This window comes from Diabrotica virgifera, chromosome 7 (genome assembly GCF_917563875.1).
Source record: "Diabrotica virgifera virgifera chromosome 7, PGI_DIABVI_V3a".
NCBI lineage: Eukaryota > Metazoa > Arthropoda > Insecta > Coleoptera > Chrysomelidae > Diabrotica > Diabrotica virgifera.
In genome coordinates, this window is record NC_065449.1 from 27,107,573 (window position 1) to 27,130,109 (window position 22,537).

General features: G+C 32.4%; 1 protein-coding gene across 1 annotated transcript in view; it reads left to right on the forward strand.

Annotated features, from left to right (window-relative positions):
• Positions 1 to 22,537, forward strand: part of LOC114329334 (neuroligin-4, Y-linked-like) — a 470,481-nt gene that overhangs the window by 405,246 nt on the left and 42,698 nt on the right. The window contains exon 5 of the mRNA XM_050656283.1: positions 10,601 to 11,302. Coding sequence (XP_050512240.1) covers positions 10,601 to 11,302 — 702 coding nt within the window. The remainder of the gene's footprint in view (positions 1 to 10,600; positions 11,303 to 22,537) is intronic.

Here is a 22,537-nt window from a genome sequence, read left to right on the forward strand (position 1 = left end):
CTCATATAAACCTTTTTGAAGCTGTTAATAAATTATTGCTTTTAAAATAAACTCAAATTGTATTTTTGAACATCTTATTTATTTTATATAATAATTAAATTCACTATCAAATGTCATTAATGTTTTATTAATACTTAATTTAAAATTTAGTTTGACATTCACAAAGTGTCAAACTCAAATGTAAATAACCAATTATGCTTTGCTTAACAAATCGCGATTAAAAAACTAGCGTACTTAATAGCAACGATTTCAGCTGGACGTGTAGTGTGTCGGAAGAAAATAACCCGATTGTGACGTCACATTTTACACTTTGGGGTCGATTATCTCGAAGACGGTTAGAAATATCGACATGCCGTTTTCAGATTTGGATTCAGAAGAAAAAACTACATAAGAATCCATCGATAAATCTGATCTGAGTATTGCAGGAGCGGCAACGCAATAACACACAGACTTTTGCGAATTTATAAACGAAATGTTTTCGTTTAAAATGGAAAGTCCCCCACTTTATGGAAAACTTTACTTGGTTTTAGGACCTACTCTTCATAACCCAATGGGTCCCGATAACGCTCGAGTAACTGCAAAATTAACATAATTTCCTCCCCTACTATTATGTTTCAATTCGGTTTAGAGGTGATGCACCATCCCCATATGTACGTTTCTGTCTCTTCACACGTCTTCAGTGGAGCTACATGAACACCTCTGAATCGAAACGAAACCAAGCTGCCTATTTAAGCAGAATTTTAAAAATAAATAATTTTTTAATATTTAGTTTTTAATAGAATACTGTAAATAAGTATAGGCCTGGATCCCGCGTACCAAAAAAAAGTTTACTAATAGCAAGCTGAAAATTTGTTAATGGCTTAACGGTGTCTAGTCGGACAAACTTTGATGTACGGGAACACTGGAACATGGGAAGTTTTAATTGGGGAACGTGTCATCCTGACAAAGTATAATTAAATGATTGTGAGTAAGTCTTTGTTTCATTACTACATTTAATATGGACTCACATATGCAACCCATTCAATATTTGATTTTAGTTAATTCATCTGTGCTGATTCCAAAAATACAAACCTTTTCTTTGTATCAGCTCTAGTTTTCGAGATATAACATACTGATTTTAATTAATTCATCTGTGCTGATTCCAAAAATACAAACCTTTTCTTTGTATCAGCTCTAGTTTTCGAGATATAACATACTTATTAAATACTTAAATATTCTTACATTTCTGTATATTCAACAACTATAATTGCAATATGTTTATAAACAAAATTAACAAATTCTAAGACAAATAGGCAAATGAACAAAAGGGCCTATTTTGGTGTTTATGTAGGATATCAAGATAAATCCTGAGCTCCACATGTAGTGTGCAAAACTTGTATTGAAAACTTGTGACAGTGGACGAAAGACAACGAAAATGTTTAAATTTGGTTTTCCACTGGTATGGAGGGAACCAAAAAATCATTTTGAAGATTGCTATTTCTGTCTTGTGAATATAAAGGGCATTAATCGTAACAATAGACATACGTGAACATATCCTAACCTGGATTCAGCAATAAGACCAATTCCACATCAGCTTGAGCAGATACCCATTCCAATATTTAGCAGTCTACCTATGTTACCAGAGGATAAAGCCGAAACGTTATTTGACGAACTGCAGACTAATATATTTGAGAAAGACGACAGTGATTTTGAAGGGGATTCAACACGTCCTGAGTGCTTACTCATGCAGGAAGAGCTAAGCGATATTATCAGAAATTTGAACCTTCCAAAGGATTCTTCCGAGTTACTTACCTGCAGACTAAAAGAAAAGAATATTCTTCACCCAGACACCAAAATTACATACTACCGTAATAGAGATAAAAGATATTTTGCCTTTTTTTCTCAGCAAGATGATATGGTTTTTTAAAGGACTGTTAGAAAAAATGGGTGTATCGGAGTATACACCAGATCACTGGCGTCTTTTTATCGACAGTTCCAAACGAAGTTTAAGGTGTGTCCTTCTACATAATGGCAACAAATATGGAAGTATACCAATTGGGCATTAGAGTGGAATAAATGCTCAACAATTTTAACAACCACGGTTGTCATATGAGTATTAAAATTCATTACCTCCACAGCCACTTAGACCGTTTCCCAGAAAATCTTCACCGAGATATCAAAACGATGTAAGAGGGGTATCAGAGAGATGGGGCTATCACATGATGGCGGATTACTGCTGAAGTCTTCAAAGGGACCGTCCTTTTAAAGCTTTTGCAAGAAAATCATATAAAAGGAAGTTTTTAGGTAAGACCGAATAACACATTTTTGTTGCTACGCTGCCGGTTAGGTTAGATAAAAAGTTAAGTTTTTTTGGCAGATATGTGTGATGATTCTTGTAAGTACATTATTGTACAATAAATATTTTACTTTTTATTCGTATTTGGTTTATTTCATGGGTAGCAGCACTACATATGTAGGTGGTGCTGCGTTAAATTACCCTATGTGTTAGAAATGTGATCTGTTGTCGTATTTTCTGAAATCGATCTGATGGAACAAATCTGGTGGCATTTTTGGATTCAGCAGACCCAAATTACCTAGAAACAGTAAAAAAAATTCCGGCAGCAAACTGTGTGTTTACCAATGTAATATATGAAAAAATGTTTGTCCGACAAATATGTTGGGCATTTTAATAAGTCCGACACGTAGAGCATGTCAAATGACAGGAATTATGTTGGTTGTAAATAGTAGCCTGTTTTTGGCATGAGAGTTTAATGAAAGGGTAACAAATCAATTGGAAGTTCTGTCCGACAAAATACATGGGACGTTTTCGTAGTCTGACGTTCGAAACCTGTAACCTGTTCCACAATTAAAACTTTCCTTGTTCCAGTGTTCCCATACATCAAAGTTTATCCGACTAGACACCGTTAAGCTATTAACAAATTTTCATCTTGCTATTAATAAACTTTTTTTTGTACGCGGGATACAGGCCTAGTACGATGTGAGCGAGCGTAAAACCACTTCTAGGGACTTGAATATCAGTTACATTTTAAATGTTCTACGTATAGTTCACAAAAAGTAATTGAAGACACAAGTGCATAAAGGGTCTATGTGACATTTGCAAGTTATTGAGAAAAATGAAGTTAAAGTTTTTATATTACTAGAACTTTTTACTATAAGATATAAATAGACTAAATTTATAGGATAGGTAGTCCTAAAACTAATATATTTATTAACAATATTTAAAAAAAAACTTTAAAAAAAACATTTATTATATATATTTTTTATACAGGGTGTCCAGAAACTCTACCGACAAACGAAGACAGGAGATTCCGCAGATAATTTTAAGACAATTTAACCCAATTCAGCTAGTCCGAAAATGCTTCTTAAGGGAGCTAGAGCTCTTTGAAGATGGCGTCATGAAATTAGTTTTTCTTAAATACCTTCAGAACGCTTCTATTTAGAAAAACGAAAATTGGTATGCTTATTTACTTTTAAGAGATGAATCGATTCCATCCATTGTAAATTTCTAGTACCGGTCATAGGCGTGCGTTTTGGGTAGAGCAACGGGTATTTTATCGCATAACTTTTTTGTCTTCAACTTTTATGCATTTTGACACCGGATTATTAAATTGTGAGATATTCTAGTACTAAAAGGTACTCTTGATTTAAGTCGGTAGGACACACCGTTTTCTAGAAAAATCGATTTGAAAGTTTTTCGTTTTTGGAATTTGAAAAAAAATTGAAAGAAATTTTCAACAAAAAACGAAGTATTTTACCAACATAAAGTAAGAGTAACTTTTAGTACTCGAATACCTCATAATTTAATAATCTAGTGTCAAAAATGCTCAAAAATTCAAGACAAAAAGTTATGCTATAAAATAACTGTTGACCTACCCAAAACGGACGCCTATGACCAGTACTAGAAATTCGCAATTAATGAAATCGATTTATCTCTGGAATATAAATAAATGTACCAGTTTTCGTCTTTCTAAACAGTTTTTTTTTAAATTTTTTTTTAATTCAAAAAGCGAAAAGTTTTCAAATCGATTTTTCTAGAAAACGGTGTGTCCTACCGATTTAAAACAAGAGTACCTTTTAGTACTAAAATACTTCCCAATTTAATAATCCAGTATCAGAAATGCATAACAGTTAAAGATAAAAAAGTTATGCGATAAAATAACCGTTGCCCTACCCAAAAGGGACGCCTATGATCGGTACTAGAAATTTGCAATGGGTGGATTAGATTTATATCTTGAAAATAAGTAATCGTACCAATTTTTGTTTTTCTAAATAGAAGCGTTCTGGAGGTATTTAAGAAAAACTAATTACAAGACGCCATCATCAAAGAGCTCTAGCTCCCTTAGGAAGCATTTTCGGACTAAGTGAATTGGGTTAAATTATCTTAAAATTATCTGAAGAATCTTATGTCTTCGTTTGTCGGTAGAGTTTCTGGACACCCTGTATATAAAAAGTGTACATAGATCCTTTATGCACTTACATTTTAAAATTTACTGTGTACATAGATCCTGTATAGTCTAGAAATTTGGAAAATATTAATTTTAAAACGTGTTTGACTTGTTTGAAAGATTTCTAGGTTCTAAAAACTTACTTTTAACATAAAAAACATATTTTGAAAAAATTGTCACATAGACCCTTCATGCACTTGTGTCTTCAATTATAAAATGAATTATAAGTTGTCAATAATGCTTCAATCAACAGCCATTTTCTCGTGGAATTTTGAGAACCAAGGTCGATTTCCTTGAAAATTTGTATTTAGGTAGTAATTATAACCTTTGTCAAAATCTACCCTCTGCCGAACTGAGCTTTCGCCCTGGGGGTGAAAACAACATCATCTAGGGGATGAAAATTTTCTAATCAAAATAACTATGGAAATCGATAGAGTGACCAATTCTGAGTAAATTTTGTTCTATAAAATTTTTTTGCAAAATTGACACTTTCCAATTTATTTTCGATTGAAACTATGCATTTCTCATTGAAAAAACTCACGTTTATAACCGTTTTTCATGAATAACTTAAAAAAAATTTAATTTTATAGAAAAATCACAAAGAACAAAATTGTAGATAATAAAAAACAAAGAGATTCGGTCTGAAACGCCTATGTAAACCCAATAGCGACTGAGTTATTGCTCTTTAAAGGATGGTTATTTTCGAAGAACATCAAAATTGAGAACCTTTGTATCTCAAATAACTCGAATTCTGTGCAATTTTTTGGGAAAACTTAAGAGACAAATTTTAAAGTTCATTAAAAGTCCTTTTAAATAAGCTTTGACAAAAGTTTTTTGCATGAGAACTGACTGACATGATGAAAATAAAGTCGCTCTCTGATTTTCTCTCTTTGAAATATAAAAATTAAACCCTCGTCGTTACAATCCTAATAAAAATAAATAGCTTCCCACTTTAAATTATCTTTGCTTATGTACAGTTGATACGGTCTATGTAATTTGACTGGTTTAGAATGCTTAGTTTAGAAGAAAAAATAGTTGAATAAATCGAAAATGACATTTTTTAAAATATTTAAAAAAGGTGAATTTTTCTTAAATAAATCTAAATGTATTCATAATATGAAAAAATGTTTCAAATATTAATTGTAGACTTTCTTTTACTGAAAATTTTGATTTTTTGTGTTTTTGTATCATATACACTTTTAGGTTTATTTAAAAAAATGCACTTTTTCTAATTATAATAATCTCATTTTCGATTTAATTAACTATTTTTTCTAAACTAAGCATTCCAAACCGGTCGAATCACATGGATCGTATCAATTTTACCTAAATAAAGTAAATTTCAAGTGGGAAGCTATTCATTTCTATTAGTATTGGAACGAAGAGGAGTTTCACATTTCAAAAAGAAAAAAGCAGAGATCGACTTTATTTTCATCATAGGTCAGTCAGTTCTTATGCAAAAAACTTTTGTCACAGCTTATTTAAAATATTTTTTAATGGACTTTAAAAGATATCTTTTAAGTTATCCCAAAAAAAATGCACCACATTCGAGTTATTTGAGATAGAAGGTTCTCCATTTCGATGTTCTTTGAAAATAACCATCCTTTAAAGAGCAATAAGTCAGTCGTTAATTGGGTTTACCTAGATCTTTCCGACACAAATGTCTTTGTTTTTTTAATATCCACAATTTTGTTCTTAATGATTTTTTCTATAAAATTAATTTTTTTTAAGATATTCATGAAAAACGGTTATAAAACATAAGTTTTTTCAACGAAAAATGCATAATTTCAATCGCAAATAACTAGGAAAGTGTAAATTTTGCAAAAAAAATTTATAGAACAAAATTTACTCAGAATTGGTCACTATATCGATTTCCATAGTTATTTTAATTAAAAAATGTTTCATCCCCTAGATGGGGTTGTTTTCACCCCCAGGGCAAAAGCGCAGTTCGGCATAGGGTAGATTTTAAAGAAGAGTGTCAACATAGCTTAAACCCAAATTTTCATTAAAATCGGTGTTGATTCTCAAAATTCCACGGTTTTACGGTTTTTTACCGCTAATGAGTGTGGGTGGTCTGTAATAAAGCTTTACAAACAAAATGTTCAATACCTAAACATTTAATTATTGTAATAGCCTCTCAAAAAATAGAAAAACCGAAGATAAATTTGCAGAGACGAATTTCATTTCATTTACGAAGTTTTTGATACAATGATTACCAAATCGAATACGGATTTAACACAGCCATAATTTAATAGTGTTGCAGTTTATTTTCGTACAGTTAAATGTTGAAAACAGGATTTTCTCGAAAATATCCTTAACTTGGTGAAAACCCAACATCTGTTGTAATCTATTTAAAACAAAACTGAATTGGAAGTTGTTTGTAACTAACGGGTTTGTAACAGTAAAGCTGAAATTAGATATTATTTAAGGGAATCTTACATTTACAAAAAACTTTTCATAGTATCATAGAAATATTGTCCTAAAATGTTATTAAGTAATTTGAAATAGAAACGAAGTTATAACTGTATTTGTAACGGTACCTACCTGAGCTAAAACTCGTTTGTATACAACAACGCGTGCGACTCCCTGACCTATGCAGCTGCAGCTCGACTCTTGGGTTCTAAAATTTATAAAGCGAGCAGGTGTTTTATACTATAGAAATTTATCTAAAATTATTGTTTTGAAAATCGGAAAAAATACCCGGATCTTGTGGTCAGTTAAAAGGCAGTCGAAGTAAGGAGACGCATCGAAAAAAAGCATATAAAAGACAATTAAAGGTAATCATTTTACTGCAGAAAATAATTCTGAATTACCCAGGTCTCCTGCAAAGAAATTAAAATTTAGTGATATATTGCATGTACATTATGGGAAAAAAATTAGAGAAGTAGCAATGAGTTGGTCGGAAAATATCGACGAATCTCGTATTGCTCAAGCCAACAGAAGAAGCAACAAGACATCAAAAGCAGTGGAGCACCCAGGGAATGGGTTTTGGTGGTTAAAACACCTCCCAGGGCATATAAAAAATATATAAAGAATAGTAGGAAAATGTAACTTGTTTTTCACTAACAATGCAAAAAAATTTCGGTGCTCAAGCCAAAATTTTAGAAATATACACTTTTTTGCATGTACTTAACTTACCTTATATTAATCTGACGATTTCGAGTTTTTCTAAGGATAAATTTTTTTTCGGACCCCCTTAACGAACTCCCCTGTATTAAGAGCCAATATATGGTAAAGGTACATTTACAGTGTACAAAGTTTCTCCCCATATGGTAATCTGACGTGCTCGAGTAACTGCAAAAATCCCCGCTTGGACTCCCCTACCACACCTTTTGAATATTATTTGCTACCCAGAATTTCCTGTATACAAGTTTTCGGTGGGTTTTATGAAAGAAGAAATCATGTTGCTACCAGTAGCCAATTTAGAAAGTAAAAGTTTTAGTATGGTATAACTAGACCCAAACCCAGACATCCAAAGTGAAAGTTATCCACCAACACCAAATTGTTCTGTATGGTCCACATAATGTTCAGAGAAAAGTCACACCATTTTGAGCGTCGGATTTGGGGGGGAGAGGAGGAGAAATCGGTAAATTCATAGTTTTTTACGTTTATCGTCAATATTTCTAAAACAATGCGGTTTAGCATGAACAATCTTCTATACAAAAATGTTCTACATTAAATTTTAAATAAAAAAGGTCCTATGCATAATTCTTCTAAAATCAACGGTTCCAAAGTTACGGAAGTAGTATAGTATAATTGGTCCAAAAAAAAGGCCTAACCCAAACAACCCAAGTAAATGTTTTCCTCGAACACCAAATTGTTCTATATGGTCCACATATTGTTCAGTAAAAAGTTATACCATTTTGAGCGTCTGGTTTGGGGTTGAGATGGGGGAGAAGTCAGTAAATTAGTAGCTTTTTTAGGTTTTTCGTTAATATTTCTAAAACTGTGCTTTAGCGTAAGCAATATTCTATACAAAAATGTTCTAGATAAAATTTAAAACAAAAAAGGCCCAATACGTAATTGTTATAAAGTCAACGGTTCCAGAGTTACGGAGGGTGAAAAAAGTGGAGGTTTTCAATACTTTTTATATTTTTTGGGCGATTTATAATATTATTGCTGAAATTGATGAAAAAAATTTTCTTTAGCAGGATTGTGTTTTGTAAATAAAATTTGCTATTTCAGTGGCCGATGGTATGTATTAAGCCCTTGAAGAAACGTCAACCTCACCACCCGAAATCATCATCAATTGCCCAAAAAATATAAAAAGTATCGAAAACCTCCACGTTTCAGCCTCCGTAACTCTGGAACCGTTGATTTTATAACAATTATATATAGGAACTTTTTTGTTTTAAATTTTATGTAGAACATTTTTGTATAGAACATTGTTTACGCTAAAGCATAGTTTTAGATATATTGACGAAAAACTTAAAAAATCTACTAATTTACCGACTTCTCCCCCATCTCCCCTCCCTCCCCCCAAACTGGACGCTAAAAATGGTGTAACATTTTACTGAACAATATGTGGACCATATAGAACAATTTGGTGTTGGAGGAAAACTTTTACTTTGGATGTCTGGGTTAGGCCTTTTTTTTTGGACCAATATACTGTACTACCTCCGCAACTTTGGAACTGTTCATTTTAGAAGGAATATGCATAGGGCATTTTTATTTCAAATTTAATTTAGACCATTTTTGTGTAGCAGGTTGTTCATCCTAAACCGCGTAGTTTTAGAAATATTGACGAAAAACGTAAAAAACTACGAATTTACCGATTGCTTCCCCCTCTCTCCCCCCCCCAAACCCAACGCTCAAAATTGTGTGACTTTTTCTGAACATAATGTGGATCATATAGAACAATTTGGTGTTGGAGGATAACTTTCACTTTGGATGTCTGGGTTATGCCATCTTTTGGATCATTTGTATCATTTAGTGTGACCAACTCCAATTTAGCCGAATTAGGAACAAGAGTGAAAAGCCTACCTAAAATCCGGGACTTTTCAATGAAAATCGGGCCATTTTTTTTAATATAAAACTTTAAATAGACAATTAAATCAGGAAAAGTCCACAAAACTTATTTGACCTTGAAATAACCTTTACCTGACGCGGTAGAGCTCAACCGACCCCAGTTTTGTGATCAGCCACCCCAAAAACCCCCTAATATACTTTTTCAGAGCGATTGTGTCGATTTATCTTGATTGGATCTTGAAATGACCTTGAGCTAGACGTGAGAGAGGTCAGCGTACCCCGGATTCGTGATCGGAGACCCCAAAAAACCCACTATAGACAGTTTCAACGCGATTGTCGATTAATCTTGATTTGATCTTGAAATGACCTTTACCTGACGTGATAGAGGTCAGCGGACCCCGGATTCGTGATCAGCGACCCCAAAAACTCCCTAGTCATATGGTTTCGTCAAATAGTCCAAAATTTATTTTTTTTTGTAAACCTGTGTTATTAACATTTTTATGTTGACAAAAATTTCTTTGATGGAATGGGTTGTAATGATAATTACATTTGTGTTAGTTTTTGATGTTTCGACTTCCAATCCGGAAATCGTTCTCAAAAAACGAAAAATTAGAAAATCAACTGATGTTGGATTTCCATGTAAATTGAACCTTGGGTTAAAATATAATTATCATTATTTGATATTCATGTATTTAAATCGTCTTTTCAGAATACAATAATTATTTTAAAATACAGAAACCGGAAAAAGTCAAGAGTTTGAGTTTTCGTAGAACTATAATACGACGATAAAAAATTTCATGCGTTTTGGATGTGGTATTAGTATAACAGGTAACAGTCTAGAAATTGTCGATTTTTTTTCGTCCCTTCAATTCAATTTGATGTGAATTCTCAGAAGAATGATGTATTAAAAATTTCAAAATGGAATTTTACCGAAACGTTGAAAATTCGGATGGCCCGGAAGCCTTGTCCGGGACGCCGGGACAAGACTTTGTAATTCGGGCCATGTCCCGGATTTTTCGGGCTAGTTGGTCACACTAAATCATACTAAGTCCCCTTTAAGCTTTTTATTAACAATGATTTCGCTAATACTTTTCTTGGAAGTTTTAAATTATTTTAAAAAAACACCTAGTCATTGCTTGTCAATATTTATAAAATAAGTTTTACTAAAACCATATTTTTCTTAATTCCAGGTCGAAGACCCCGTAAATTATGCCGTCAAATTAGCCAAAGAAGTGAATTGCTCAATTCCAGAGGATGTCGGAAGAGACCACGAGATTATCGTAGATTGTCTTAGAGAAATTCCCCTAATGGAGCTTCTCCAAGCCGACGTTGTGGCCCCCTCCTACCTCAGCGCGTTCGGTCCAAGTGTGGACGGAGTCGTCATCAAAGCAGACTTTGCCAAAGAACTAGTAACCTATTTCAAGCCTCAAGACTTACAGTACTTCGTGGGACCTGTCAACGTTAATATGAAGAGAAGCGAAGCAACAATTACCCCTCGAGGAAACAACCCCTATGATCTCTTGTATGGGGTGGTTACCAGCGAAGCTCTTTGGATGTTCTCCAACAACGATGTGACCGCAGGCTTCGAAGGTGAAAGGAGAGATAGAATCCTAAGAACTTACGTACGAAATGCATACACCTATCACTTAAGTGAGATATTTTTTACTATAGTTAATGAATATACTGAATGGGAGAGGACGGTTCAGCATCCTGTAAATACTAGAGATTCGGTAATAGCTGCTCTTAGTGATGCTCAGTTCGTGGCTCCGTTAGTGCAAACTGGAGATTTACTCAGTGTCAAACCACCTCAGGTAGTAGGACAGGAATCAAATAGTCCTAAGACGTTCTTTTATGTATTCGATTATCAAACGAAAGACGGAGACTATCCTCAGGTGAGTTTTATTTAATTGGAACAGGAATCACTAGTCTACAAAAAAGTGTTTTCCTTATTGTTTTCATGCATGATAATGTTACTTTTAGTGCTCTAAATGCTCTAAATGTCGGTGAGAATAAATACACCAGACAAACTTTTCATATAATGTTCATTTCAATAAAAGACAATATTATTAAAGTAACAACCATAAAAATTATAAAGTACAATATTTAAATTTTTAAGTAAAAACGCTGGACGGAAAGGCCGCCCGAGAACTTTATCGTACCGATCTATTATCGTTATCGTACTGGATACTGGCATTCTATAAAAATAGCAAAGTTACTCGTTATTTTGATATTTTAGAAACACCTTGTATACTTGAAAATATTTTATAGTTCTACGCATCATTAATTCCTGCATTTGAGAAAATGTTCGATGCCATATTTCGGGGACACACTATAGATGTATAGATTATTGCATAAATCAATAGAATATTATAGTCATACTTTCATTTCAAATTAGTTCATTTTTCTGAGAAATTAATAGTTTACAATATTTGCATTTCATTCTATTTTTTTACGCCAGTCAATGCGCGAGATTAAGAAAAAGGTATTACCTCCGAATTCTATCCTACTACATGGATTTTAATGAAATTTTGGGAGTAGCCCAATCTCTTGATTCAAAGTCTATCCTTTATACTATGGCGCTTTATCATGGGGGCATAAGAAATTTTAAAAATGCATTCTATAATTTGATCACATTTTTTACAAAAACCATTCATTTTAAACCCGTTCAACTTTTTGAAAGTAGAAATAACACTATATGAAAAGGTATTGCAGAAGAAAAACAATGCATTTAAATTCTGGTGGATGAGGGGTTAAATGTATGTACTTTTCATTTTTCCTTAAAGTACATTAGTCATATATTTTTTTACACCATATCTCGCTTAGTTTGAATATAAGCGGCATTTAATAGTGCTCGTTTTAAAGGCTTTTTCAAACACTACAAAAGGCGTTGGTAGCATTATACACCTAAAACCTACCGTTCCTCTGTTATTTCAAGTTGAACACCCCAATTTGAGCATGCACCAAAAAACAAACTCTTTTCACCTACCATATCTCTTTTTGTATTATAAATAGAACATTTACGAAGGAACGAATCTCTTTGTTATTTAGAATCTAAAAAATGTTTTATATAGTTAAAAAGGGTTCAAGGCAGGTTTTGTTTATATTCGATTCAGAGTTGGACTACCATCTCCATATAGCAACTATTTCAGCATCCTTATGCATCATCAGTGAAGTTTATGCAGTCACAACTCTGAAGGGAATATAAACATTCTGCCTCTTTTAAGGCAAACCATCGCGATGCAATGAACCCACCTTTTGAGACGCAATCCAGCGACATCTCTCGTATTACGAGGAAAACAACGAAAAGCCCCAGATACAAAGTTTACTACTTTTTAAACAATTAGAATAATTGAAATAAAAATATAATAAACAATATTTTAAATCTAAGACTTTTCGTTAATAAACTGCTTTCTGGCTGCATCCCATATCTCCGGATTTTACAATATATAATCACGTAGAGACGACGAAAATAGGAGAAAGCAAATAGAGGACACTTAGGCCACGCATTTACCTTCTCTTCGTCTAGGAAAAGGACCGAAAGACAGTTTCTAAATACTCAAAATCTGAGTAAAATGAAAAAGATTAAAAAGGGTTCAAGGCAGGTTTTGTCTATATTCGATTCAGAGTTGGACTACCATCTCCATATAGCAACTATTTCAGCATCCTTATGCATCATCAGTGAAGTTTATGCAGTCACAGTTTTATATAGTGTTTTTAGTTCGATGCATAGTTTTTAAGGTATTCACAAAAATCCGTCCGAAAAGGTGTAATTTTTCAATGAAAATGGCCAATTTTCAATTACGCATAAATCAAAAATTATTGAGTTCTCAAAAAAAAAGTATAGACCAGTTTTTGCTTAGAAATAGTTTTTGCTTAGAAATAGGTTCTCTAGCCACTCCCGTGCTTATTTTGACCAACAAATTTTCCACCCCCTTGAAGGGGTGGAAACCACCCCAAGATAAAAGCGCCATAGTATATAGGGTAGATTTTGTTTCTTGAGCTATTCCCTACTTACTGTGAAAATATCAAGTACATCGATGTAGTAGGATGCAATTCGGAGCCAAATACCCTTATTGACTGCCCTATAATAATGCTCTGCTATGATCGCGTGAGAGAGGACACACAAGATTATAGCAAAATTTCTATTTACTGTAACTTTTCGAGTTTTTGAACTACAGCAACGAGTTTTATGTGATTGGAAAAGTAATTTTGCATTCTTTCAAAATATGTAAAAATATATAGGGTGTATCTAAAAAAATTAAGATTTTTTTTATTTTCGGTTCAACCAGAAGCCACATTTTAAGTAAAATTTATTGTGATAATAAATAATAAAGTACCATATATGTCTGCGAAATTTCAAATTTTAGTTTCTATTACAAAGGAAGTTACGGGCACTCGAATATTTTTTTATAGAAAATTCATAACTCCCCTCCTATGGGAAGTTAAGAAATCTGACTAATGTCATTTCAATTTACCGATAGGATTCCAAAAATATATCAAAAAATAAACAAATTCCTTGGAGCCATTTTTGAGAAAGTCTAGTTCAAAGTTATGTCAAATTTTGAACCCTTAAATATAGGCAACCCATAACTTTTTCTGAAAAACGATAACATTCTTCTTATAGCCCCATCTTTAGGTTATATAACGCCTTTTTCAAATTAAACTTATCTTAAACAAGTTTTTAGATAGGTAGGGAAATGTGTCGGGTGGGCGGTCGGCCATGCTGGCCGCCATTTTGAATTTGGAAACGTCAAATTCCGTATTTCTATTTACCTATCGATGAGCTAACTTTGAGTTAAATTTCATTCGTTTCGGTCAAAATTTGCAAAAATGTGCCCTAAATAACCCCCCTATTTCGGCCCCCCTTTGATAGGTTTTTTTTAAACCTTAGTTTCTCGACAAAATTCTCTTAAACTTACTCATACCGAATTTCAGCGAAGTCAGTCCGGTAGTTTTTGCTGGGCGGTGGCGACATACGTACATACGTACGTACATACGTACGTACATACTTCCGACATGTTTTTTTTTATTTGCTTTTTAGACTCAGGGGGACTCAAAACGTCGAAAAAAAGTGAAATCTGAAAAAAAATTTTTTGCACGAACCTATAACTTTATCTATTATACTATACTACGTATATAGTACGATAAAGTAAAAATACTATTTTTTCAAATACAGGTCTTGAAATTTTCACTACATCTATCTCATTGTGATGATACTAGGGCAGTCTGATAAGTACTTAGCCTCTCCTCCCGATGGCGCCACTATCGCAAATGAAGTGTACTGTCATTTAATGCGTTCTCGTAGGCTAATGTCAAAGTTTCAGCCAATTCGAAATTATAGTATTGTTATGATTGCGTGTGAAGGTAAGCGTTCCGCGAATTTTATTAAAATGAAAAAAGTGCAATATCGGTCGGTGTTTCGATTCTTGTTTTTGGAAGGAAAATAACGCAGCCAAATCAAAGAGCGCTTGGATGCTGTGTACGGTAACTCTTCTCCTTCGATGGCAACTGTAAATTGGTTTAATGAGTTTCAACGTGGATGAACGTCGGTTTTTGATGAGCCACGCGATGGTGCCCCGAAAATGGCTACCACGGAGAATAACGTGACAAAAATCCACGATCTTGTATTAACAAACCTCCAACTGAAGGTGCGCGAGATAGCTGACACAGTACAGTAGGTATCTCAAAAGACCGCGTTGGTTATATCCTGCATGAGACTTTGGGCATGAGAAAGCTGTCGGCGCGATGGGTGCCGCGTTTGCTCACTTCAGACAATAAGCGCAACCGTGAGACCACTTCAGAGCAGTGTTTGACGCTATTTAAGTGCGATCCAAAGGAGTTTTTACGTCGTTTCATAACCGTCGACGAAACATGGATTCACTGGTATACACCAGAAACCAAGGAACAGTCGAAAAAGTGGACAGCACCCGGCGAACGTGCTATGAAGAAGGCGAAGACTGTCCAATCGGCCGGAAAGGTGATGGCCAGCATTTTCTGTAATTCACAAGGTGTGATCTACATCGACTACTTGGAGAAGGGCAAAACGGGGCATCACTGGGCCCTATTATGTCGAATTATTGGGCCGATTCGATGCCGAATTGAAGAAAAACGACCCCATTTGGCAAAGAAAAAAGTGCTCTTCCACCATGACAACGCACCGGCTCACATCTCCGCCGTCACCATGGCCAAATTGGTCGAATTGGGCTAAGAAATGTTGCCCCATCCACCGTATTCTCCAGATTTGGCCCCGTGCGACTACTATTTGTTTCCAAACTTGAAAAAGGCACTTGCTTTTCCTTTTTCTTTCGTAGGCTAAGTACTTATCGGACTGCTACGTAAAATCTAAGTTATTTTGTAGTTTCCTGATTTTTCATTGTTTCAATTGAAGTTTCTCGGTAAATCGACCAACACAAATCGGCAAGCATTGCTGCTGACTATTTCTCATTATAGCCTCCTGCAATGTGCAATATATTCTGGTGAAATATTTCACCATGCTCACCTGATAAGACACTAAAATTTTCAGGAAAAAAATCTAAGTGCGAATCTGGAAAGTGAATTTTAAATCACATATTGCCATCTAGAGCATCATAAGCAGAAAGAAGTTCTTGAATAATTTTTCTGTAGTTGCCAGCTTTTGTGATGCCAAGGAAATTGTGACACACCTCTATTAGAGCCACCCAAGCCCCTTTTTTGTTCTGATTAACATGAAATTAACAGCTACACATGTCATAAGCTCTTGAATTTGCAGACCATCAAAAATCCCTTCTTTCAACTTCGCGTCACTAATTTCGGGTAATTTAGTTTTAAGATATCTTTTTTGCTACTGATCTTTTATTTTAACCCCTTATATAGGGATGAATGATATCCTAATAAATCTCTTGTTTCTAATCTATATTTAATTTACTACTTTACTATAATTAAAAATAAATTATTCCGACATCACGATTTCCCCTTTAGATACATCAAAAAGAAAAGAAAAAATTCATTTTTAATAATGCTCAATCACTCCTTATTTCATCTCCTGCGATGATGGATGATAGCCTTTCTTCATATATTTTTTTAATTCGTATAACTAAGACTTTATTTAAAATTTATTGAGTTATCATTATTTTTTTTTCTTTATATTAGATTTTAAATCAAAAAATGCAGTGTGGCCTATAGTGTGTCTTGACTTTAATTCCATTGTGATAAAAATTTGCATAATTCTCTTCTATACAAATTATTAGATTAAAGATTCAATATAAACGTAAAGAAGACAAATCTTATAATCATTAGCAAGAAAAAGATTATAGCCTAGTTAAATAAAAAGAAAGTCAAGATGTAATTCCATACAGGTTGTAACAAATTTTATATCAAAGCTGAGGTGAATACAAAAGATATTTTCAAAAAAGTATCCAAATCATATAATGGGATCGTTGTTTAAATAATTCAAAAGTGGTCATTTTTACACAATATTTACTTTTTAACTACTTCTACTTACGTAATTTACATTTCAATAAAGGCCTTTAAGATTTTTTTGCAAAGTTGAAGGATAAACTTTCACCTAAAACTTACTAAATTTAATTGGACCCCCTATGTATTTAAATAATTATATATAAAATTTAAAAATCAAATTTGCAAAAATTATTTTTTGCTTTTTAAATAGGCACTATAAATTATTTTATTTCATAGGAAGTTTGCGCTATGTTACCAATATTAAGTAAGTAAAAAACATTGGTTAAAAAATATTTAATAATTTATGAGATATTTAATTTGTTTAGTAAATGTTACTAAATTATCAATTGCAAAAACGCGGTCGTTGCCAAAAGAATTTAAATATGTGTGAGGTCTCATTACTTTTATTTTTATGTATGTTTTCGAAAAATGTATTGATAAATTCAATTTTCAATTTAACTCCCCTCTAAAATGGCATTTGAAAATTGTTCTAATTTGTTTATAATTTGTTTTTTTAATAACGTCGCTGGGATAACATTTTGAAATGCCATTTCAATAATCGGGTTTCTGTGAATTTTTCACTAATAAACAATTTTTTTCTCTTTTTTCTTCTTCCTTTTTTTCCTTATAGTAAGAAACATACATAGTTTTGCTTATACAGGTGGTTTCATTAGGAATCACCAATCTCTGAGCTGTAGATTTGAGACTTTAAAATTTTAAGATTTAACCAAAATCACTTAAATAAAATATGGCTCCTTATTGAGTTACAGGGTGTTTTATTTAAAAATTAAAAAAATATATTTTTGGACAGTATTTTAAAACTATTCGACGTATCCTTTTCATAATTGGTAGAAAGTGTAAGTATTATAATACACGCTATGAAATTATGTTAAATATACGTTTCCGGCAATTACCACACCGAGAGAACAATTTCTTTTCTCCTAAAACACCGATTTCTTTGAGCAATATTTCTTAAAAGTTAACATATGGTATTAACTTAAACATACCGGTTCACATATAAAGAAATGAGTTTTTTAAACACAACTCAATAATTTCTTACAGATAATTTCTTCAATACTAAGAAATGCATTAATGGTTACATTTAATTTTCTTATCCTAAAGTTTTTATTTCTTAAATTGAAAACTACACATATTTTGCAGTATAAGAAATATAATGTTAAGTTAATTCATATTTATATTTGTGAACAAGAAATTTTCTTGCAATCAAATAAATATTTTAAACCACAAGAAATAATTCTTCAGAAATACCCTCTGTAGTAACTGTGGTTATGAAATAAAAACTTTGTCATTAATGCCCAAATGTTACTTGCACAGAGATTTTCTTCCACAAAAGAATTGCGCAGATTAACTATTTATGATTTAGTCGTCAGTGTTTGTCGAGATGGCGTGATATGTTCATGTTCATATAGATGGATGTTGGATTTATTGGTGTACTTTAAAAATTAACGGATATTTTGAAGGTACGTACATATATAGGTATTAAATACAAGTAAATTGAGTAATTTAAGATGTAATAATAATATTGTTGCGTATCCGAATGGTTAAAAAAGAAACATAATAGTATCTTTATATGCTTTTTAGGTATAATGATGGACGACTCTGAGATAAAGGAGCTTATTATTCTAACTGGGAAATATGCCACAATTTAAAGCTGGGATAGAATTATATAATATATAGCTTCAGAACAATATTAAGAACGGAGTTATTAACCAACTGCGGGGCCTTCCAGAAATGGTAGAACTTCATACATGTAAGTACCTTTTTAAAAATGTGTATACTTATGTATTAACTATAATAGGTTTCTTAAATGTATCGTCTTCTATAAAAATATACAATACAACGCTATATCAAACATGGCGGGTGCAATGCTGAGGAGTTTTTCTGTTAATTTATTTGAGATAAAGAAATCAGTTAGTCTAAAAGAAATATATGTTTATGGTTAAGAAATATTATTGCCGAAAACCGTGAATTAGTTAATATGTATTAAATGACTTAGATGTAAACTAATAATACTTTCCCGTAATAAAATTTCTTAATGATTAGATATGCTGTCTCTTTTAGATTATAAAAATTAAGAAAATTACATATTATTATGTCTGCTTCAATGTTTTACATTGTTTGTATTTTCCCTCGTGTTTTAGCTAAACAACGTTTATTGTGTGACTTAATATTATACAGATAAATAATTAATATTTCATTAACAAAAAGAAAAAAATAAACAAAGATGTGTAGGTTAAATAATGCCATGTTTGAACTAAATATGATTGATTATTATTAGTATGTATTAATAGTTCTTATGTGAGGCCGTGTATTTGTTTTTTTTTTTTTGTATTTCCTAAATTTGTCAAAATAAATACATATATCTTTATAAAAAAAATTTTATTAAAGTAAGTTTACTCTTTCTACATAACGATTTTGTTTTAGTGAACTGCTGATATACAAAGTGCTATTAACAAAAGAAGGAAAATTTGAGGAAGTTGGATTTGCCTCTCCATCCTTTTATTGTTGTGTAGAAGCCAGTGGTTTAAGAGTGGAGAAAATATTTGTATGTAATAATAACGTTTTATATCTTGTTTTATTAATAAATAATGATTTTACCTTAACACAATGATTTATTTCGCCGTATGTAATATCACTTTATTTTCAAGAAATATTAACTTAACTCTAAATATACGTTTATCTCTGCGAAATATATTTCTTAACATTAAATAAATAAATTATTAATAGTAAAATAATAATATTCCTTACTAAGAAATATTATTGCTCAGAAAGAATAGTTTGTTAATGTGTAGAAAATATATTTTTATGACTAATAAAATTAATTAACATCAAGTGTAATTTCTTTCTGATAAATGGGTTTGAAGTTTGCCAGAAAGTGATAGTTCAATCATGTTTAAGATATATTTCTTTGGCTATAGTATAATTTATTTGAAATATTTTAGAAAATTTTATCTTATATACAAAGATATATTTCTTAGGCAATATGCCAAGTCGATCTTTCTTAAATATTAATAAAGTTTCTTTATGTCAAGAATTTTTTTCTCTCGGTGAGAGACGTACGACAGGGGACAGAAAATAGTCGACCCTTCCCAAATTCTACGTCACTGGGGAAATTGCCATTTTAGCACAATGTTTAGATTCTCCAATAGTCTCTACATAAATAACATTCTCTTTACTCGTAACGATAACGTCATTAGTTTTCGAGATATTTGAAGTTAAACATGTAACGGTCAAGTTATTTTGATTAATGTATTGTGCCACTTAGTTTTTACTTAATACTATACTCTTCAGTCTAAGTGATAAAATCATTAATTTTCGAGATATTTGAAATTAAAATTAAGCGGCACAAAACATTAATCAAAACAACTGTGCCGTTACATGTTTAACTTCAAATATCTCGAAAGCTAATGTCTTTATCGTTACTAGTGAAGAGTATGTTATTTATATCAAAGGCAACTAAACTTTTGCACTAAGATGGCAATTTCTCCAGTGACGTAGACTTGGGAAGGGTCAACCCTTTGGTGTCCCCTTTTGTACGCTTCCGGTAATAGCTGGAAACGTGTAGTTAACATACTTACAAAGAGTGTATAGTGCCTACATTTTTTACTAAGTATGAAAAGGAAACGTCGAATAGTTTTAACATAATAATAATAGTCTCCCGTTTTATACCGCTCACGTGGCTTTGGGAGTATAGCAAGGTAGTCTACTATATCTAGGGCCTACGGTATACAAGAAAGGTAACAGGGTCAGTGCTACGCTTCAACCGCCTATTCTTACCCCTGGTTTTACCCAAGGTACTCATTTTATTCAGACTGAGTCGACCTGGGGCATATAGACATTTTTTAAAATGTCTAGTTGTTCTTGCCGGCGGCGGTGGGATTTGAACTCCGGACCACCAGCACTCGAGACAAGCATACTACCGCCTGCTCTACGCCGGCCCGAATAGTTTTAACATACTGAGAAAAAATAGTTTTTAAATTTTTAAATAAAACACCCTGTAACTCAATAAGGAGCCATATTTTATTTAAGTGATTTTGGTTAAATCATAATATTTTGAGGTCTAGAATCTACAACTCACAGATTGGACATTCTTAATGAAACAGCCTGTATAAGCAAAACTATGTTTTTACTATAAGGAAAAAAAAGAAGAAAAAACGACAAAGAAATTTGCTAACTAGTGAAAAATTCCCAGGAACCCGATTATCGAAACGTCATTTCAAAATGTTTAATCTCTGCTCGACGTTATATAAAAAACAAATTATAAACCAATTAGAACGATTTTCAAATGCCATTTTAGAGGGGAGTTAAATTGAAAATTGAATTTATCAATACATTTGATAATATAGTAATATTTAATAAACAAATTAAATATCTCATAAATTATTAAATATTTGTTAACCAATGTTCTTTTTTTGCCTAATACTGGTAACATAGCGCAACTTCTCATATAAAATAAAGTAATTTATAGTGCTATTTAAAACGCAAAAAATAATTTTTTTGCAAATTTGATTTTTGAATTTTATATATAATTATTTAAATACATAGGGGGTCTAATTGAATTTAGTAAGTTTTAGGTGAAATATTTATCCTTCAGATTTGCAGAAAAAAATCCTAAAGACGTTCATTAAAATGTAAATTACCTCAGCAGTTAAAATAGTAAATGTTGTGCAAAATGACCCTTTTTAATTATTTAAATAATAATCCCCTTATATGATTTGGATACTTTCTTGAAAATATCTTTTGCATCAACCTAAACTTTGATATAAAATTTGTTTCAACCTGTACGAATTTACATTTTGATTTACATGTAGTGTAATCTTATTTTACTAGACTATTACAGAAGGTCAAATTTACATCAACCAAACCCCTGTAGAAAAAGTGTCGCACTACAACTACCTCAGCACCATAATAAATGAAGAATGGACCAACAACCAGGAGATAAGAGCGTGCATTGAAAAAGCTAAATCCTCCTTCAACCGGAGCCACAGCCTCCCTTTTGGCATAAAAGTAAGAATGATGCTGAAGATATGAGCAGAAAATTGGAAGATGTGGCTATATTGGAGAATACTTAAAATCCCGTAGGCTGACCGGATCACAAATTAGGAGCTCCTCAGAAGAATGAAGAAGAACCGAGAGGTATTGATCACCATCAAATCTCGAAAGTTAGAATACTTCGAACATATTATGCGGAATGAATCCGAATATGCCCTCCTAGAAGCCATCCTGTAAGGAAAAATATCGGGAAGCGAAGTCCAGGGAGTGGAAGAACTTCCTGATTAAAGCCGGTTCAATACAAAAGCTGTGTAGCTTTTCCGTGCTGCTGCAGATAAGATAAAGATTGCCATGATGATCGTCAACACTCGTCATGGATAGGCACATCTAAAAGAAGAATCATTCCATCGTAATAACGAAATTTTTGATTCTCTATTAAAAACTGAATCGTATGCACTTCGTTCCTTTTTACCGATACTTTTACTATTTTCAAGTGGAGATGGTAAAGAAGTTGTGAATCTTCTCAATTAAATATCTAAAATAAATATTATTTTATGTCTTCTTTTTTTCTAATTGTTTTGTGTCTTTAGAGTTCTAAAGTTATTTATTTCCAATTAATTGTCATTTTAGAACTACGGAAACCTTTACATACAGACTTTACAGATTGTAAATCCTGGATA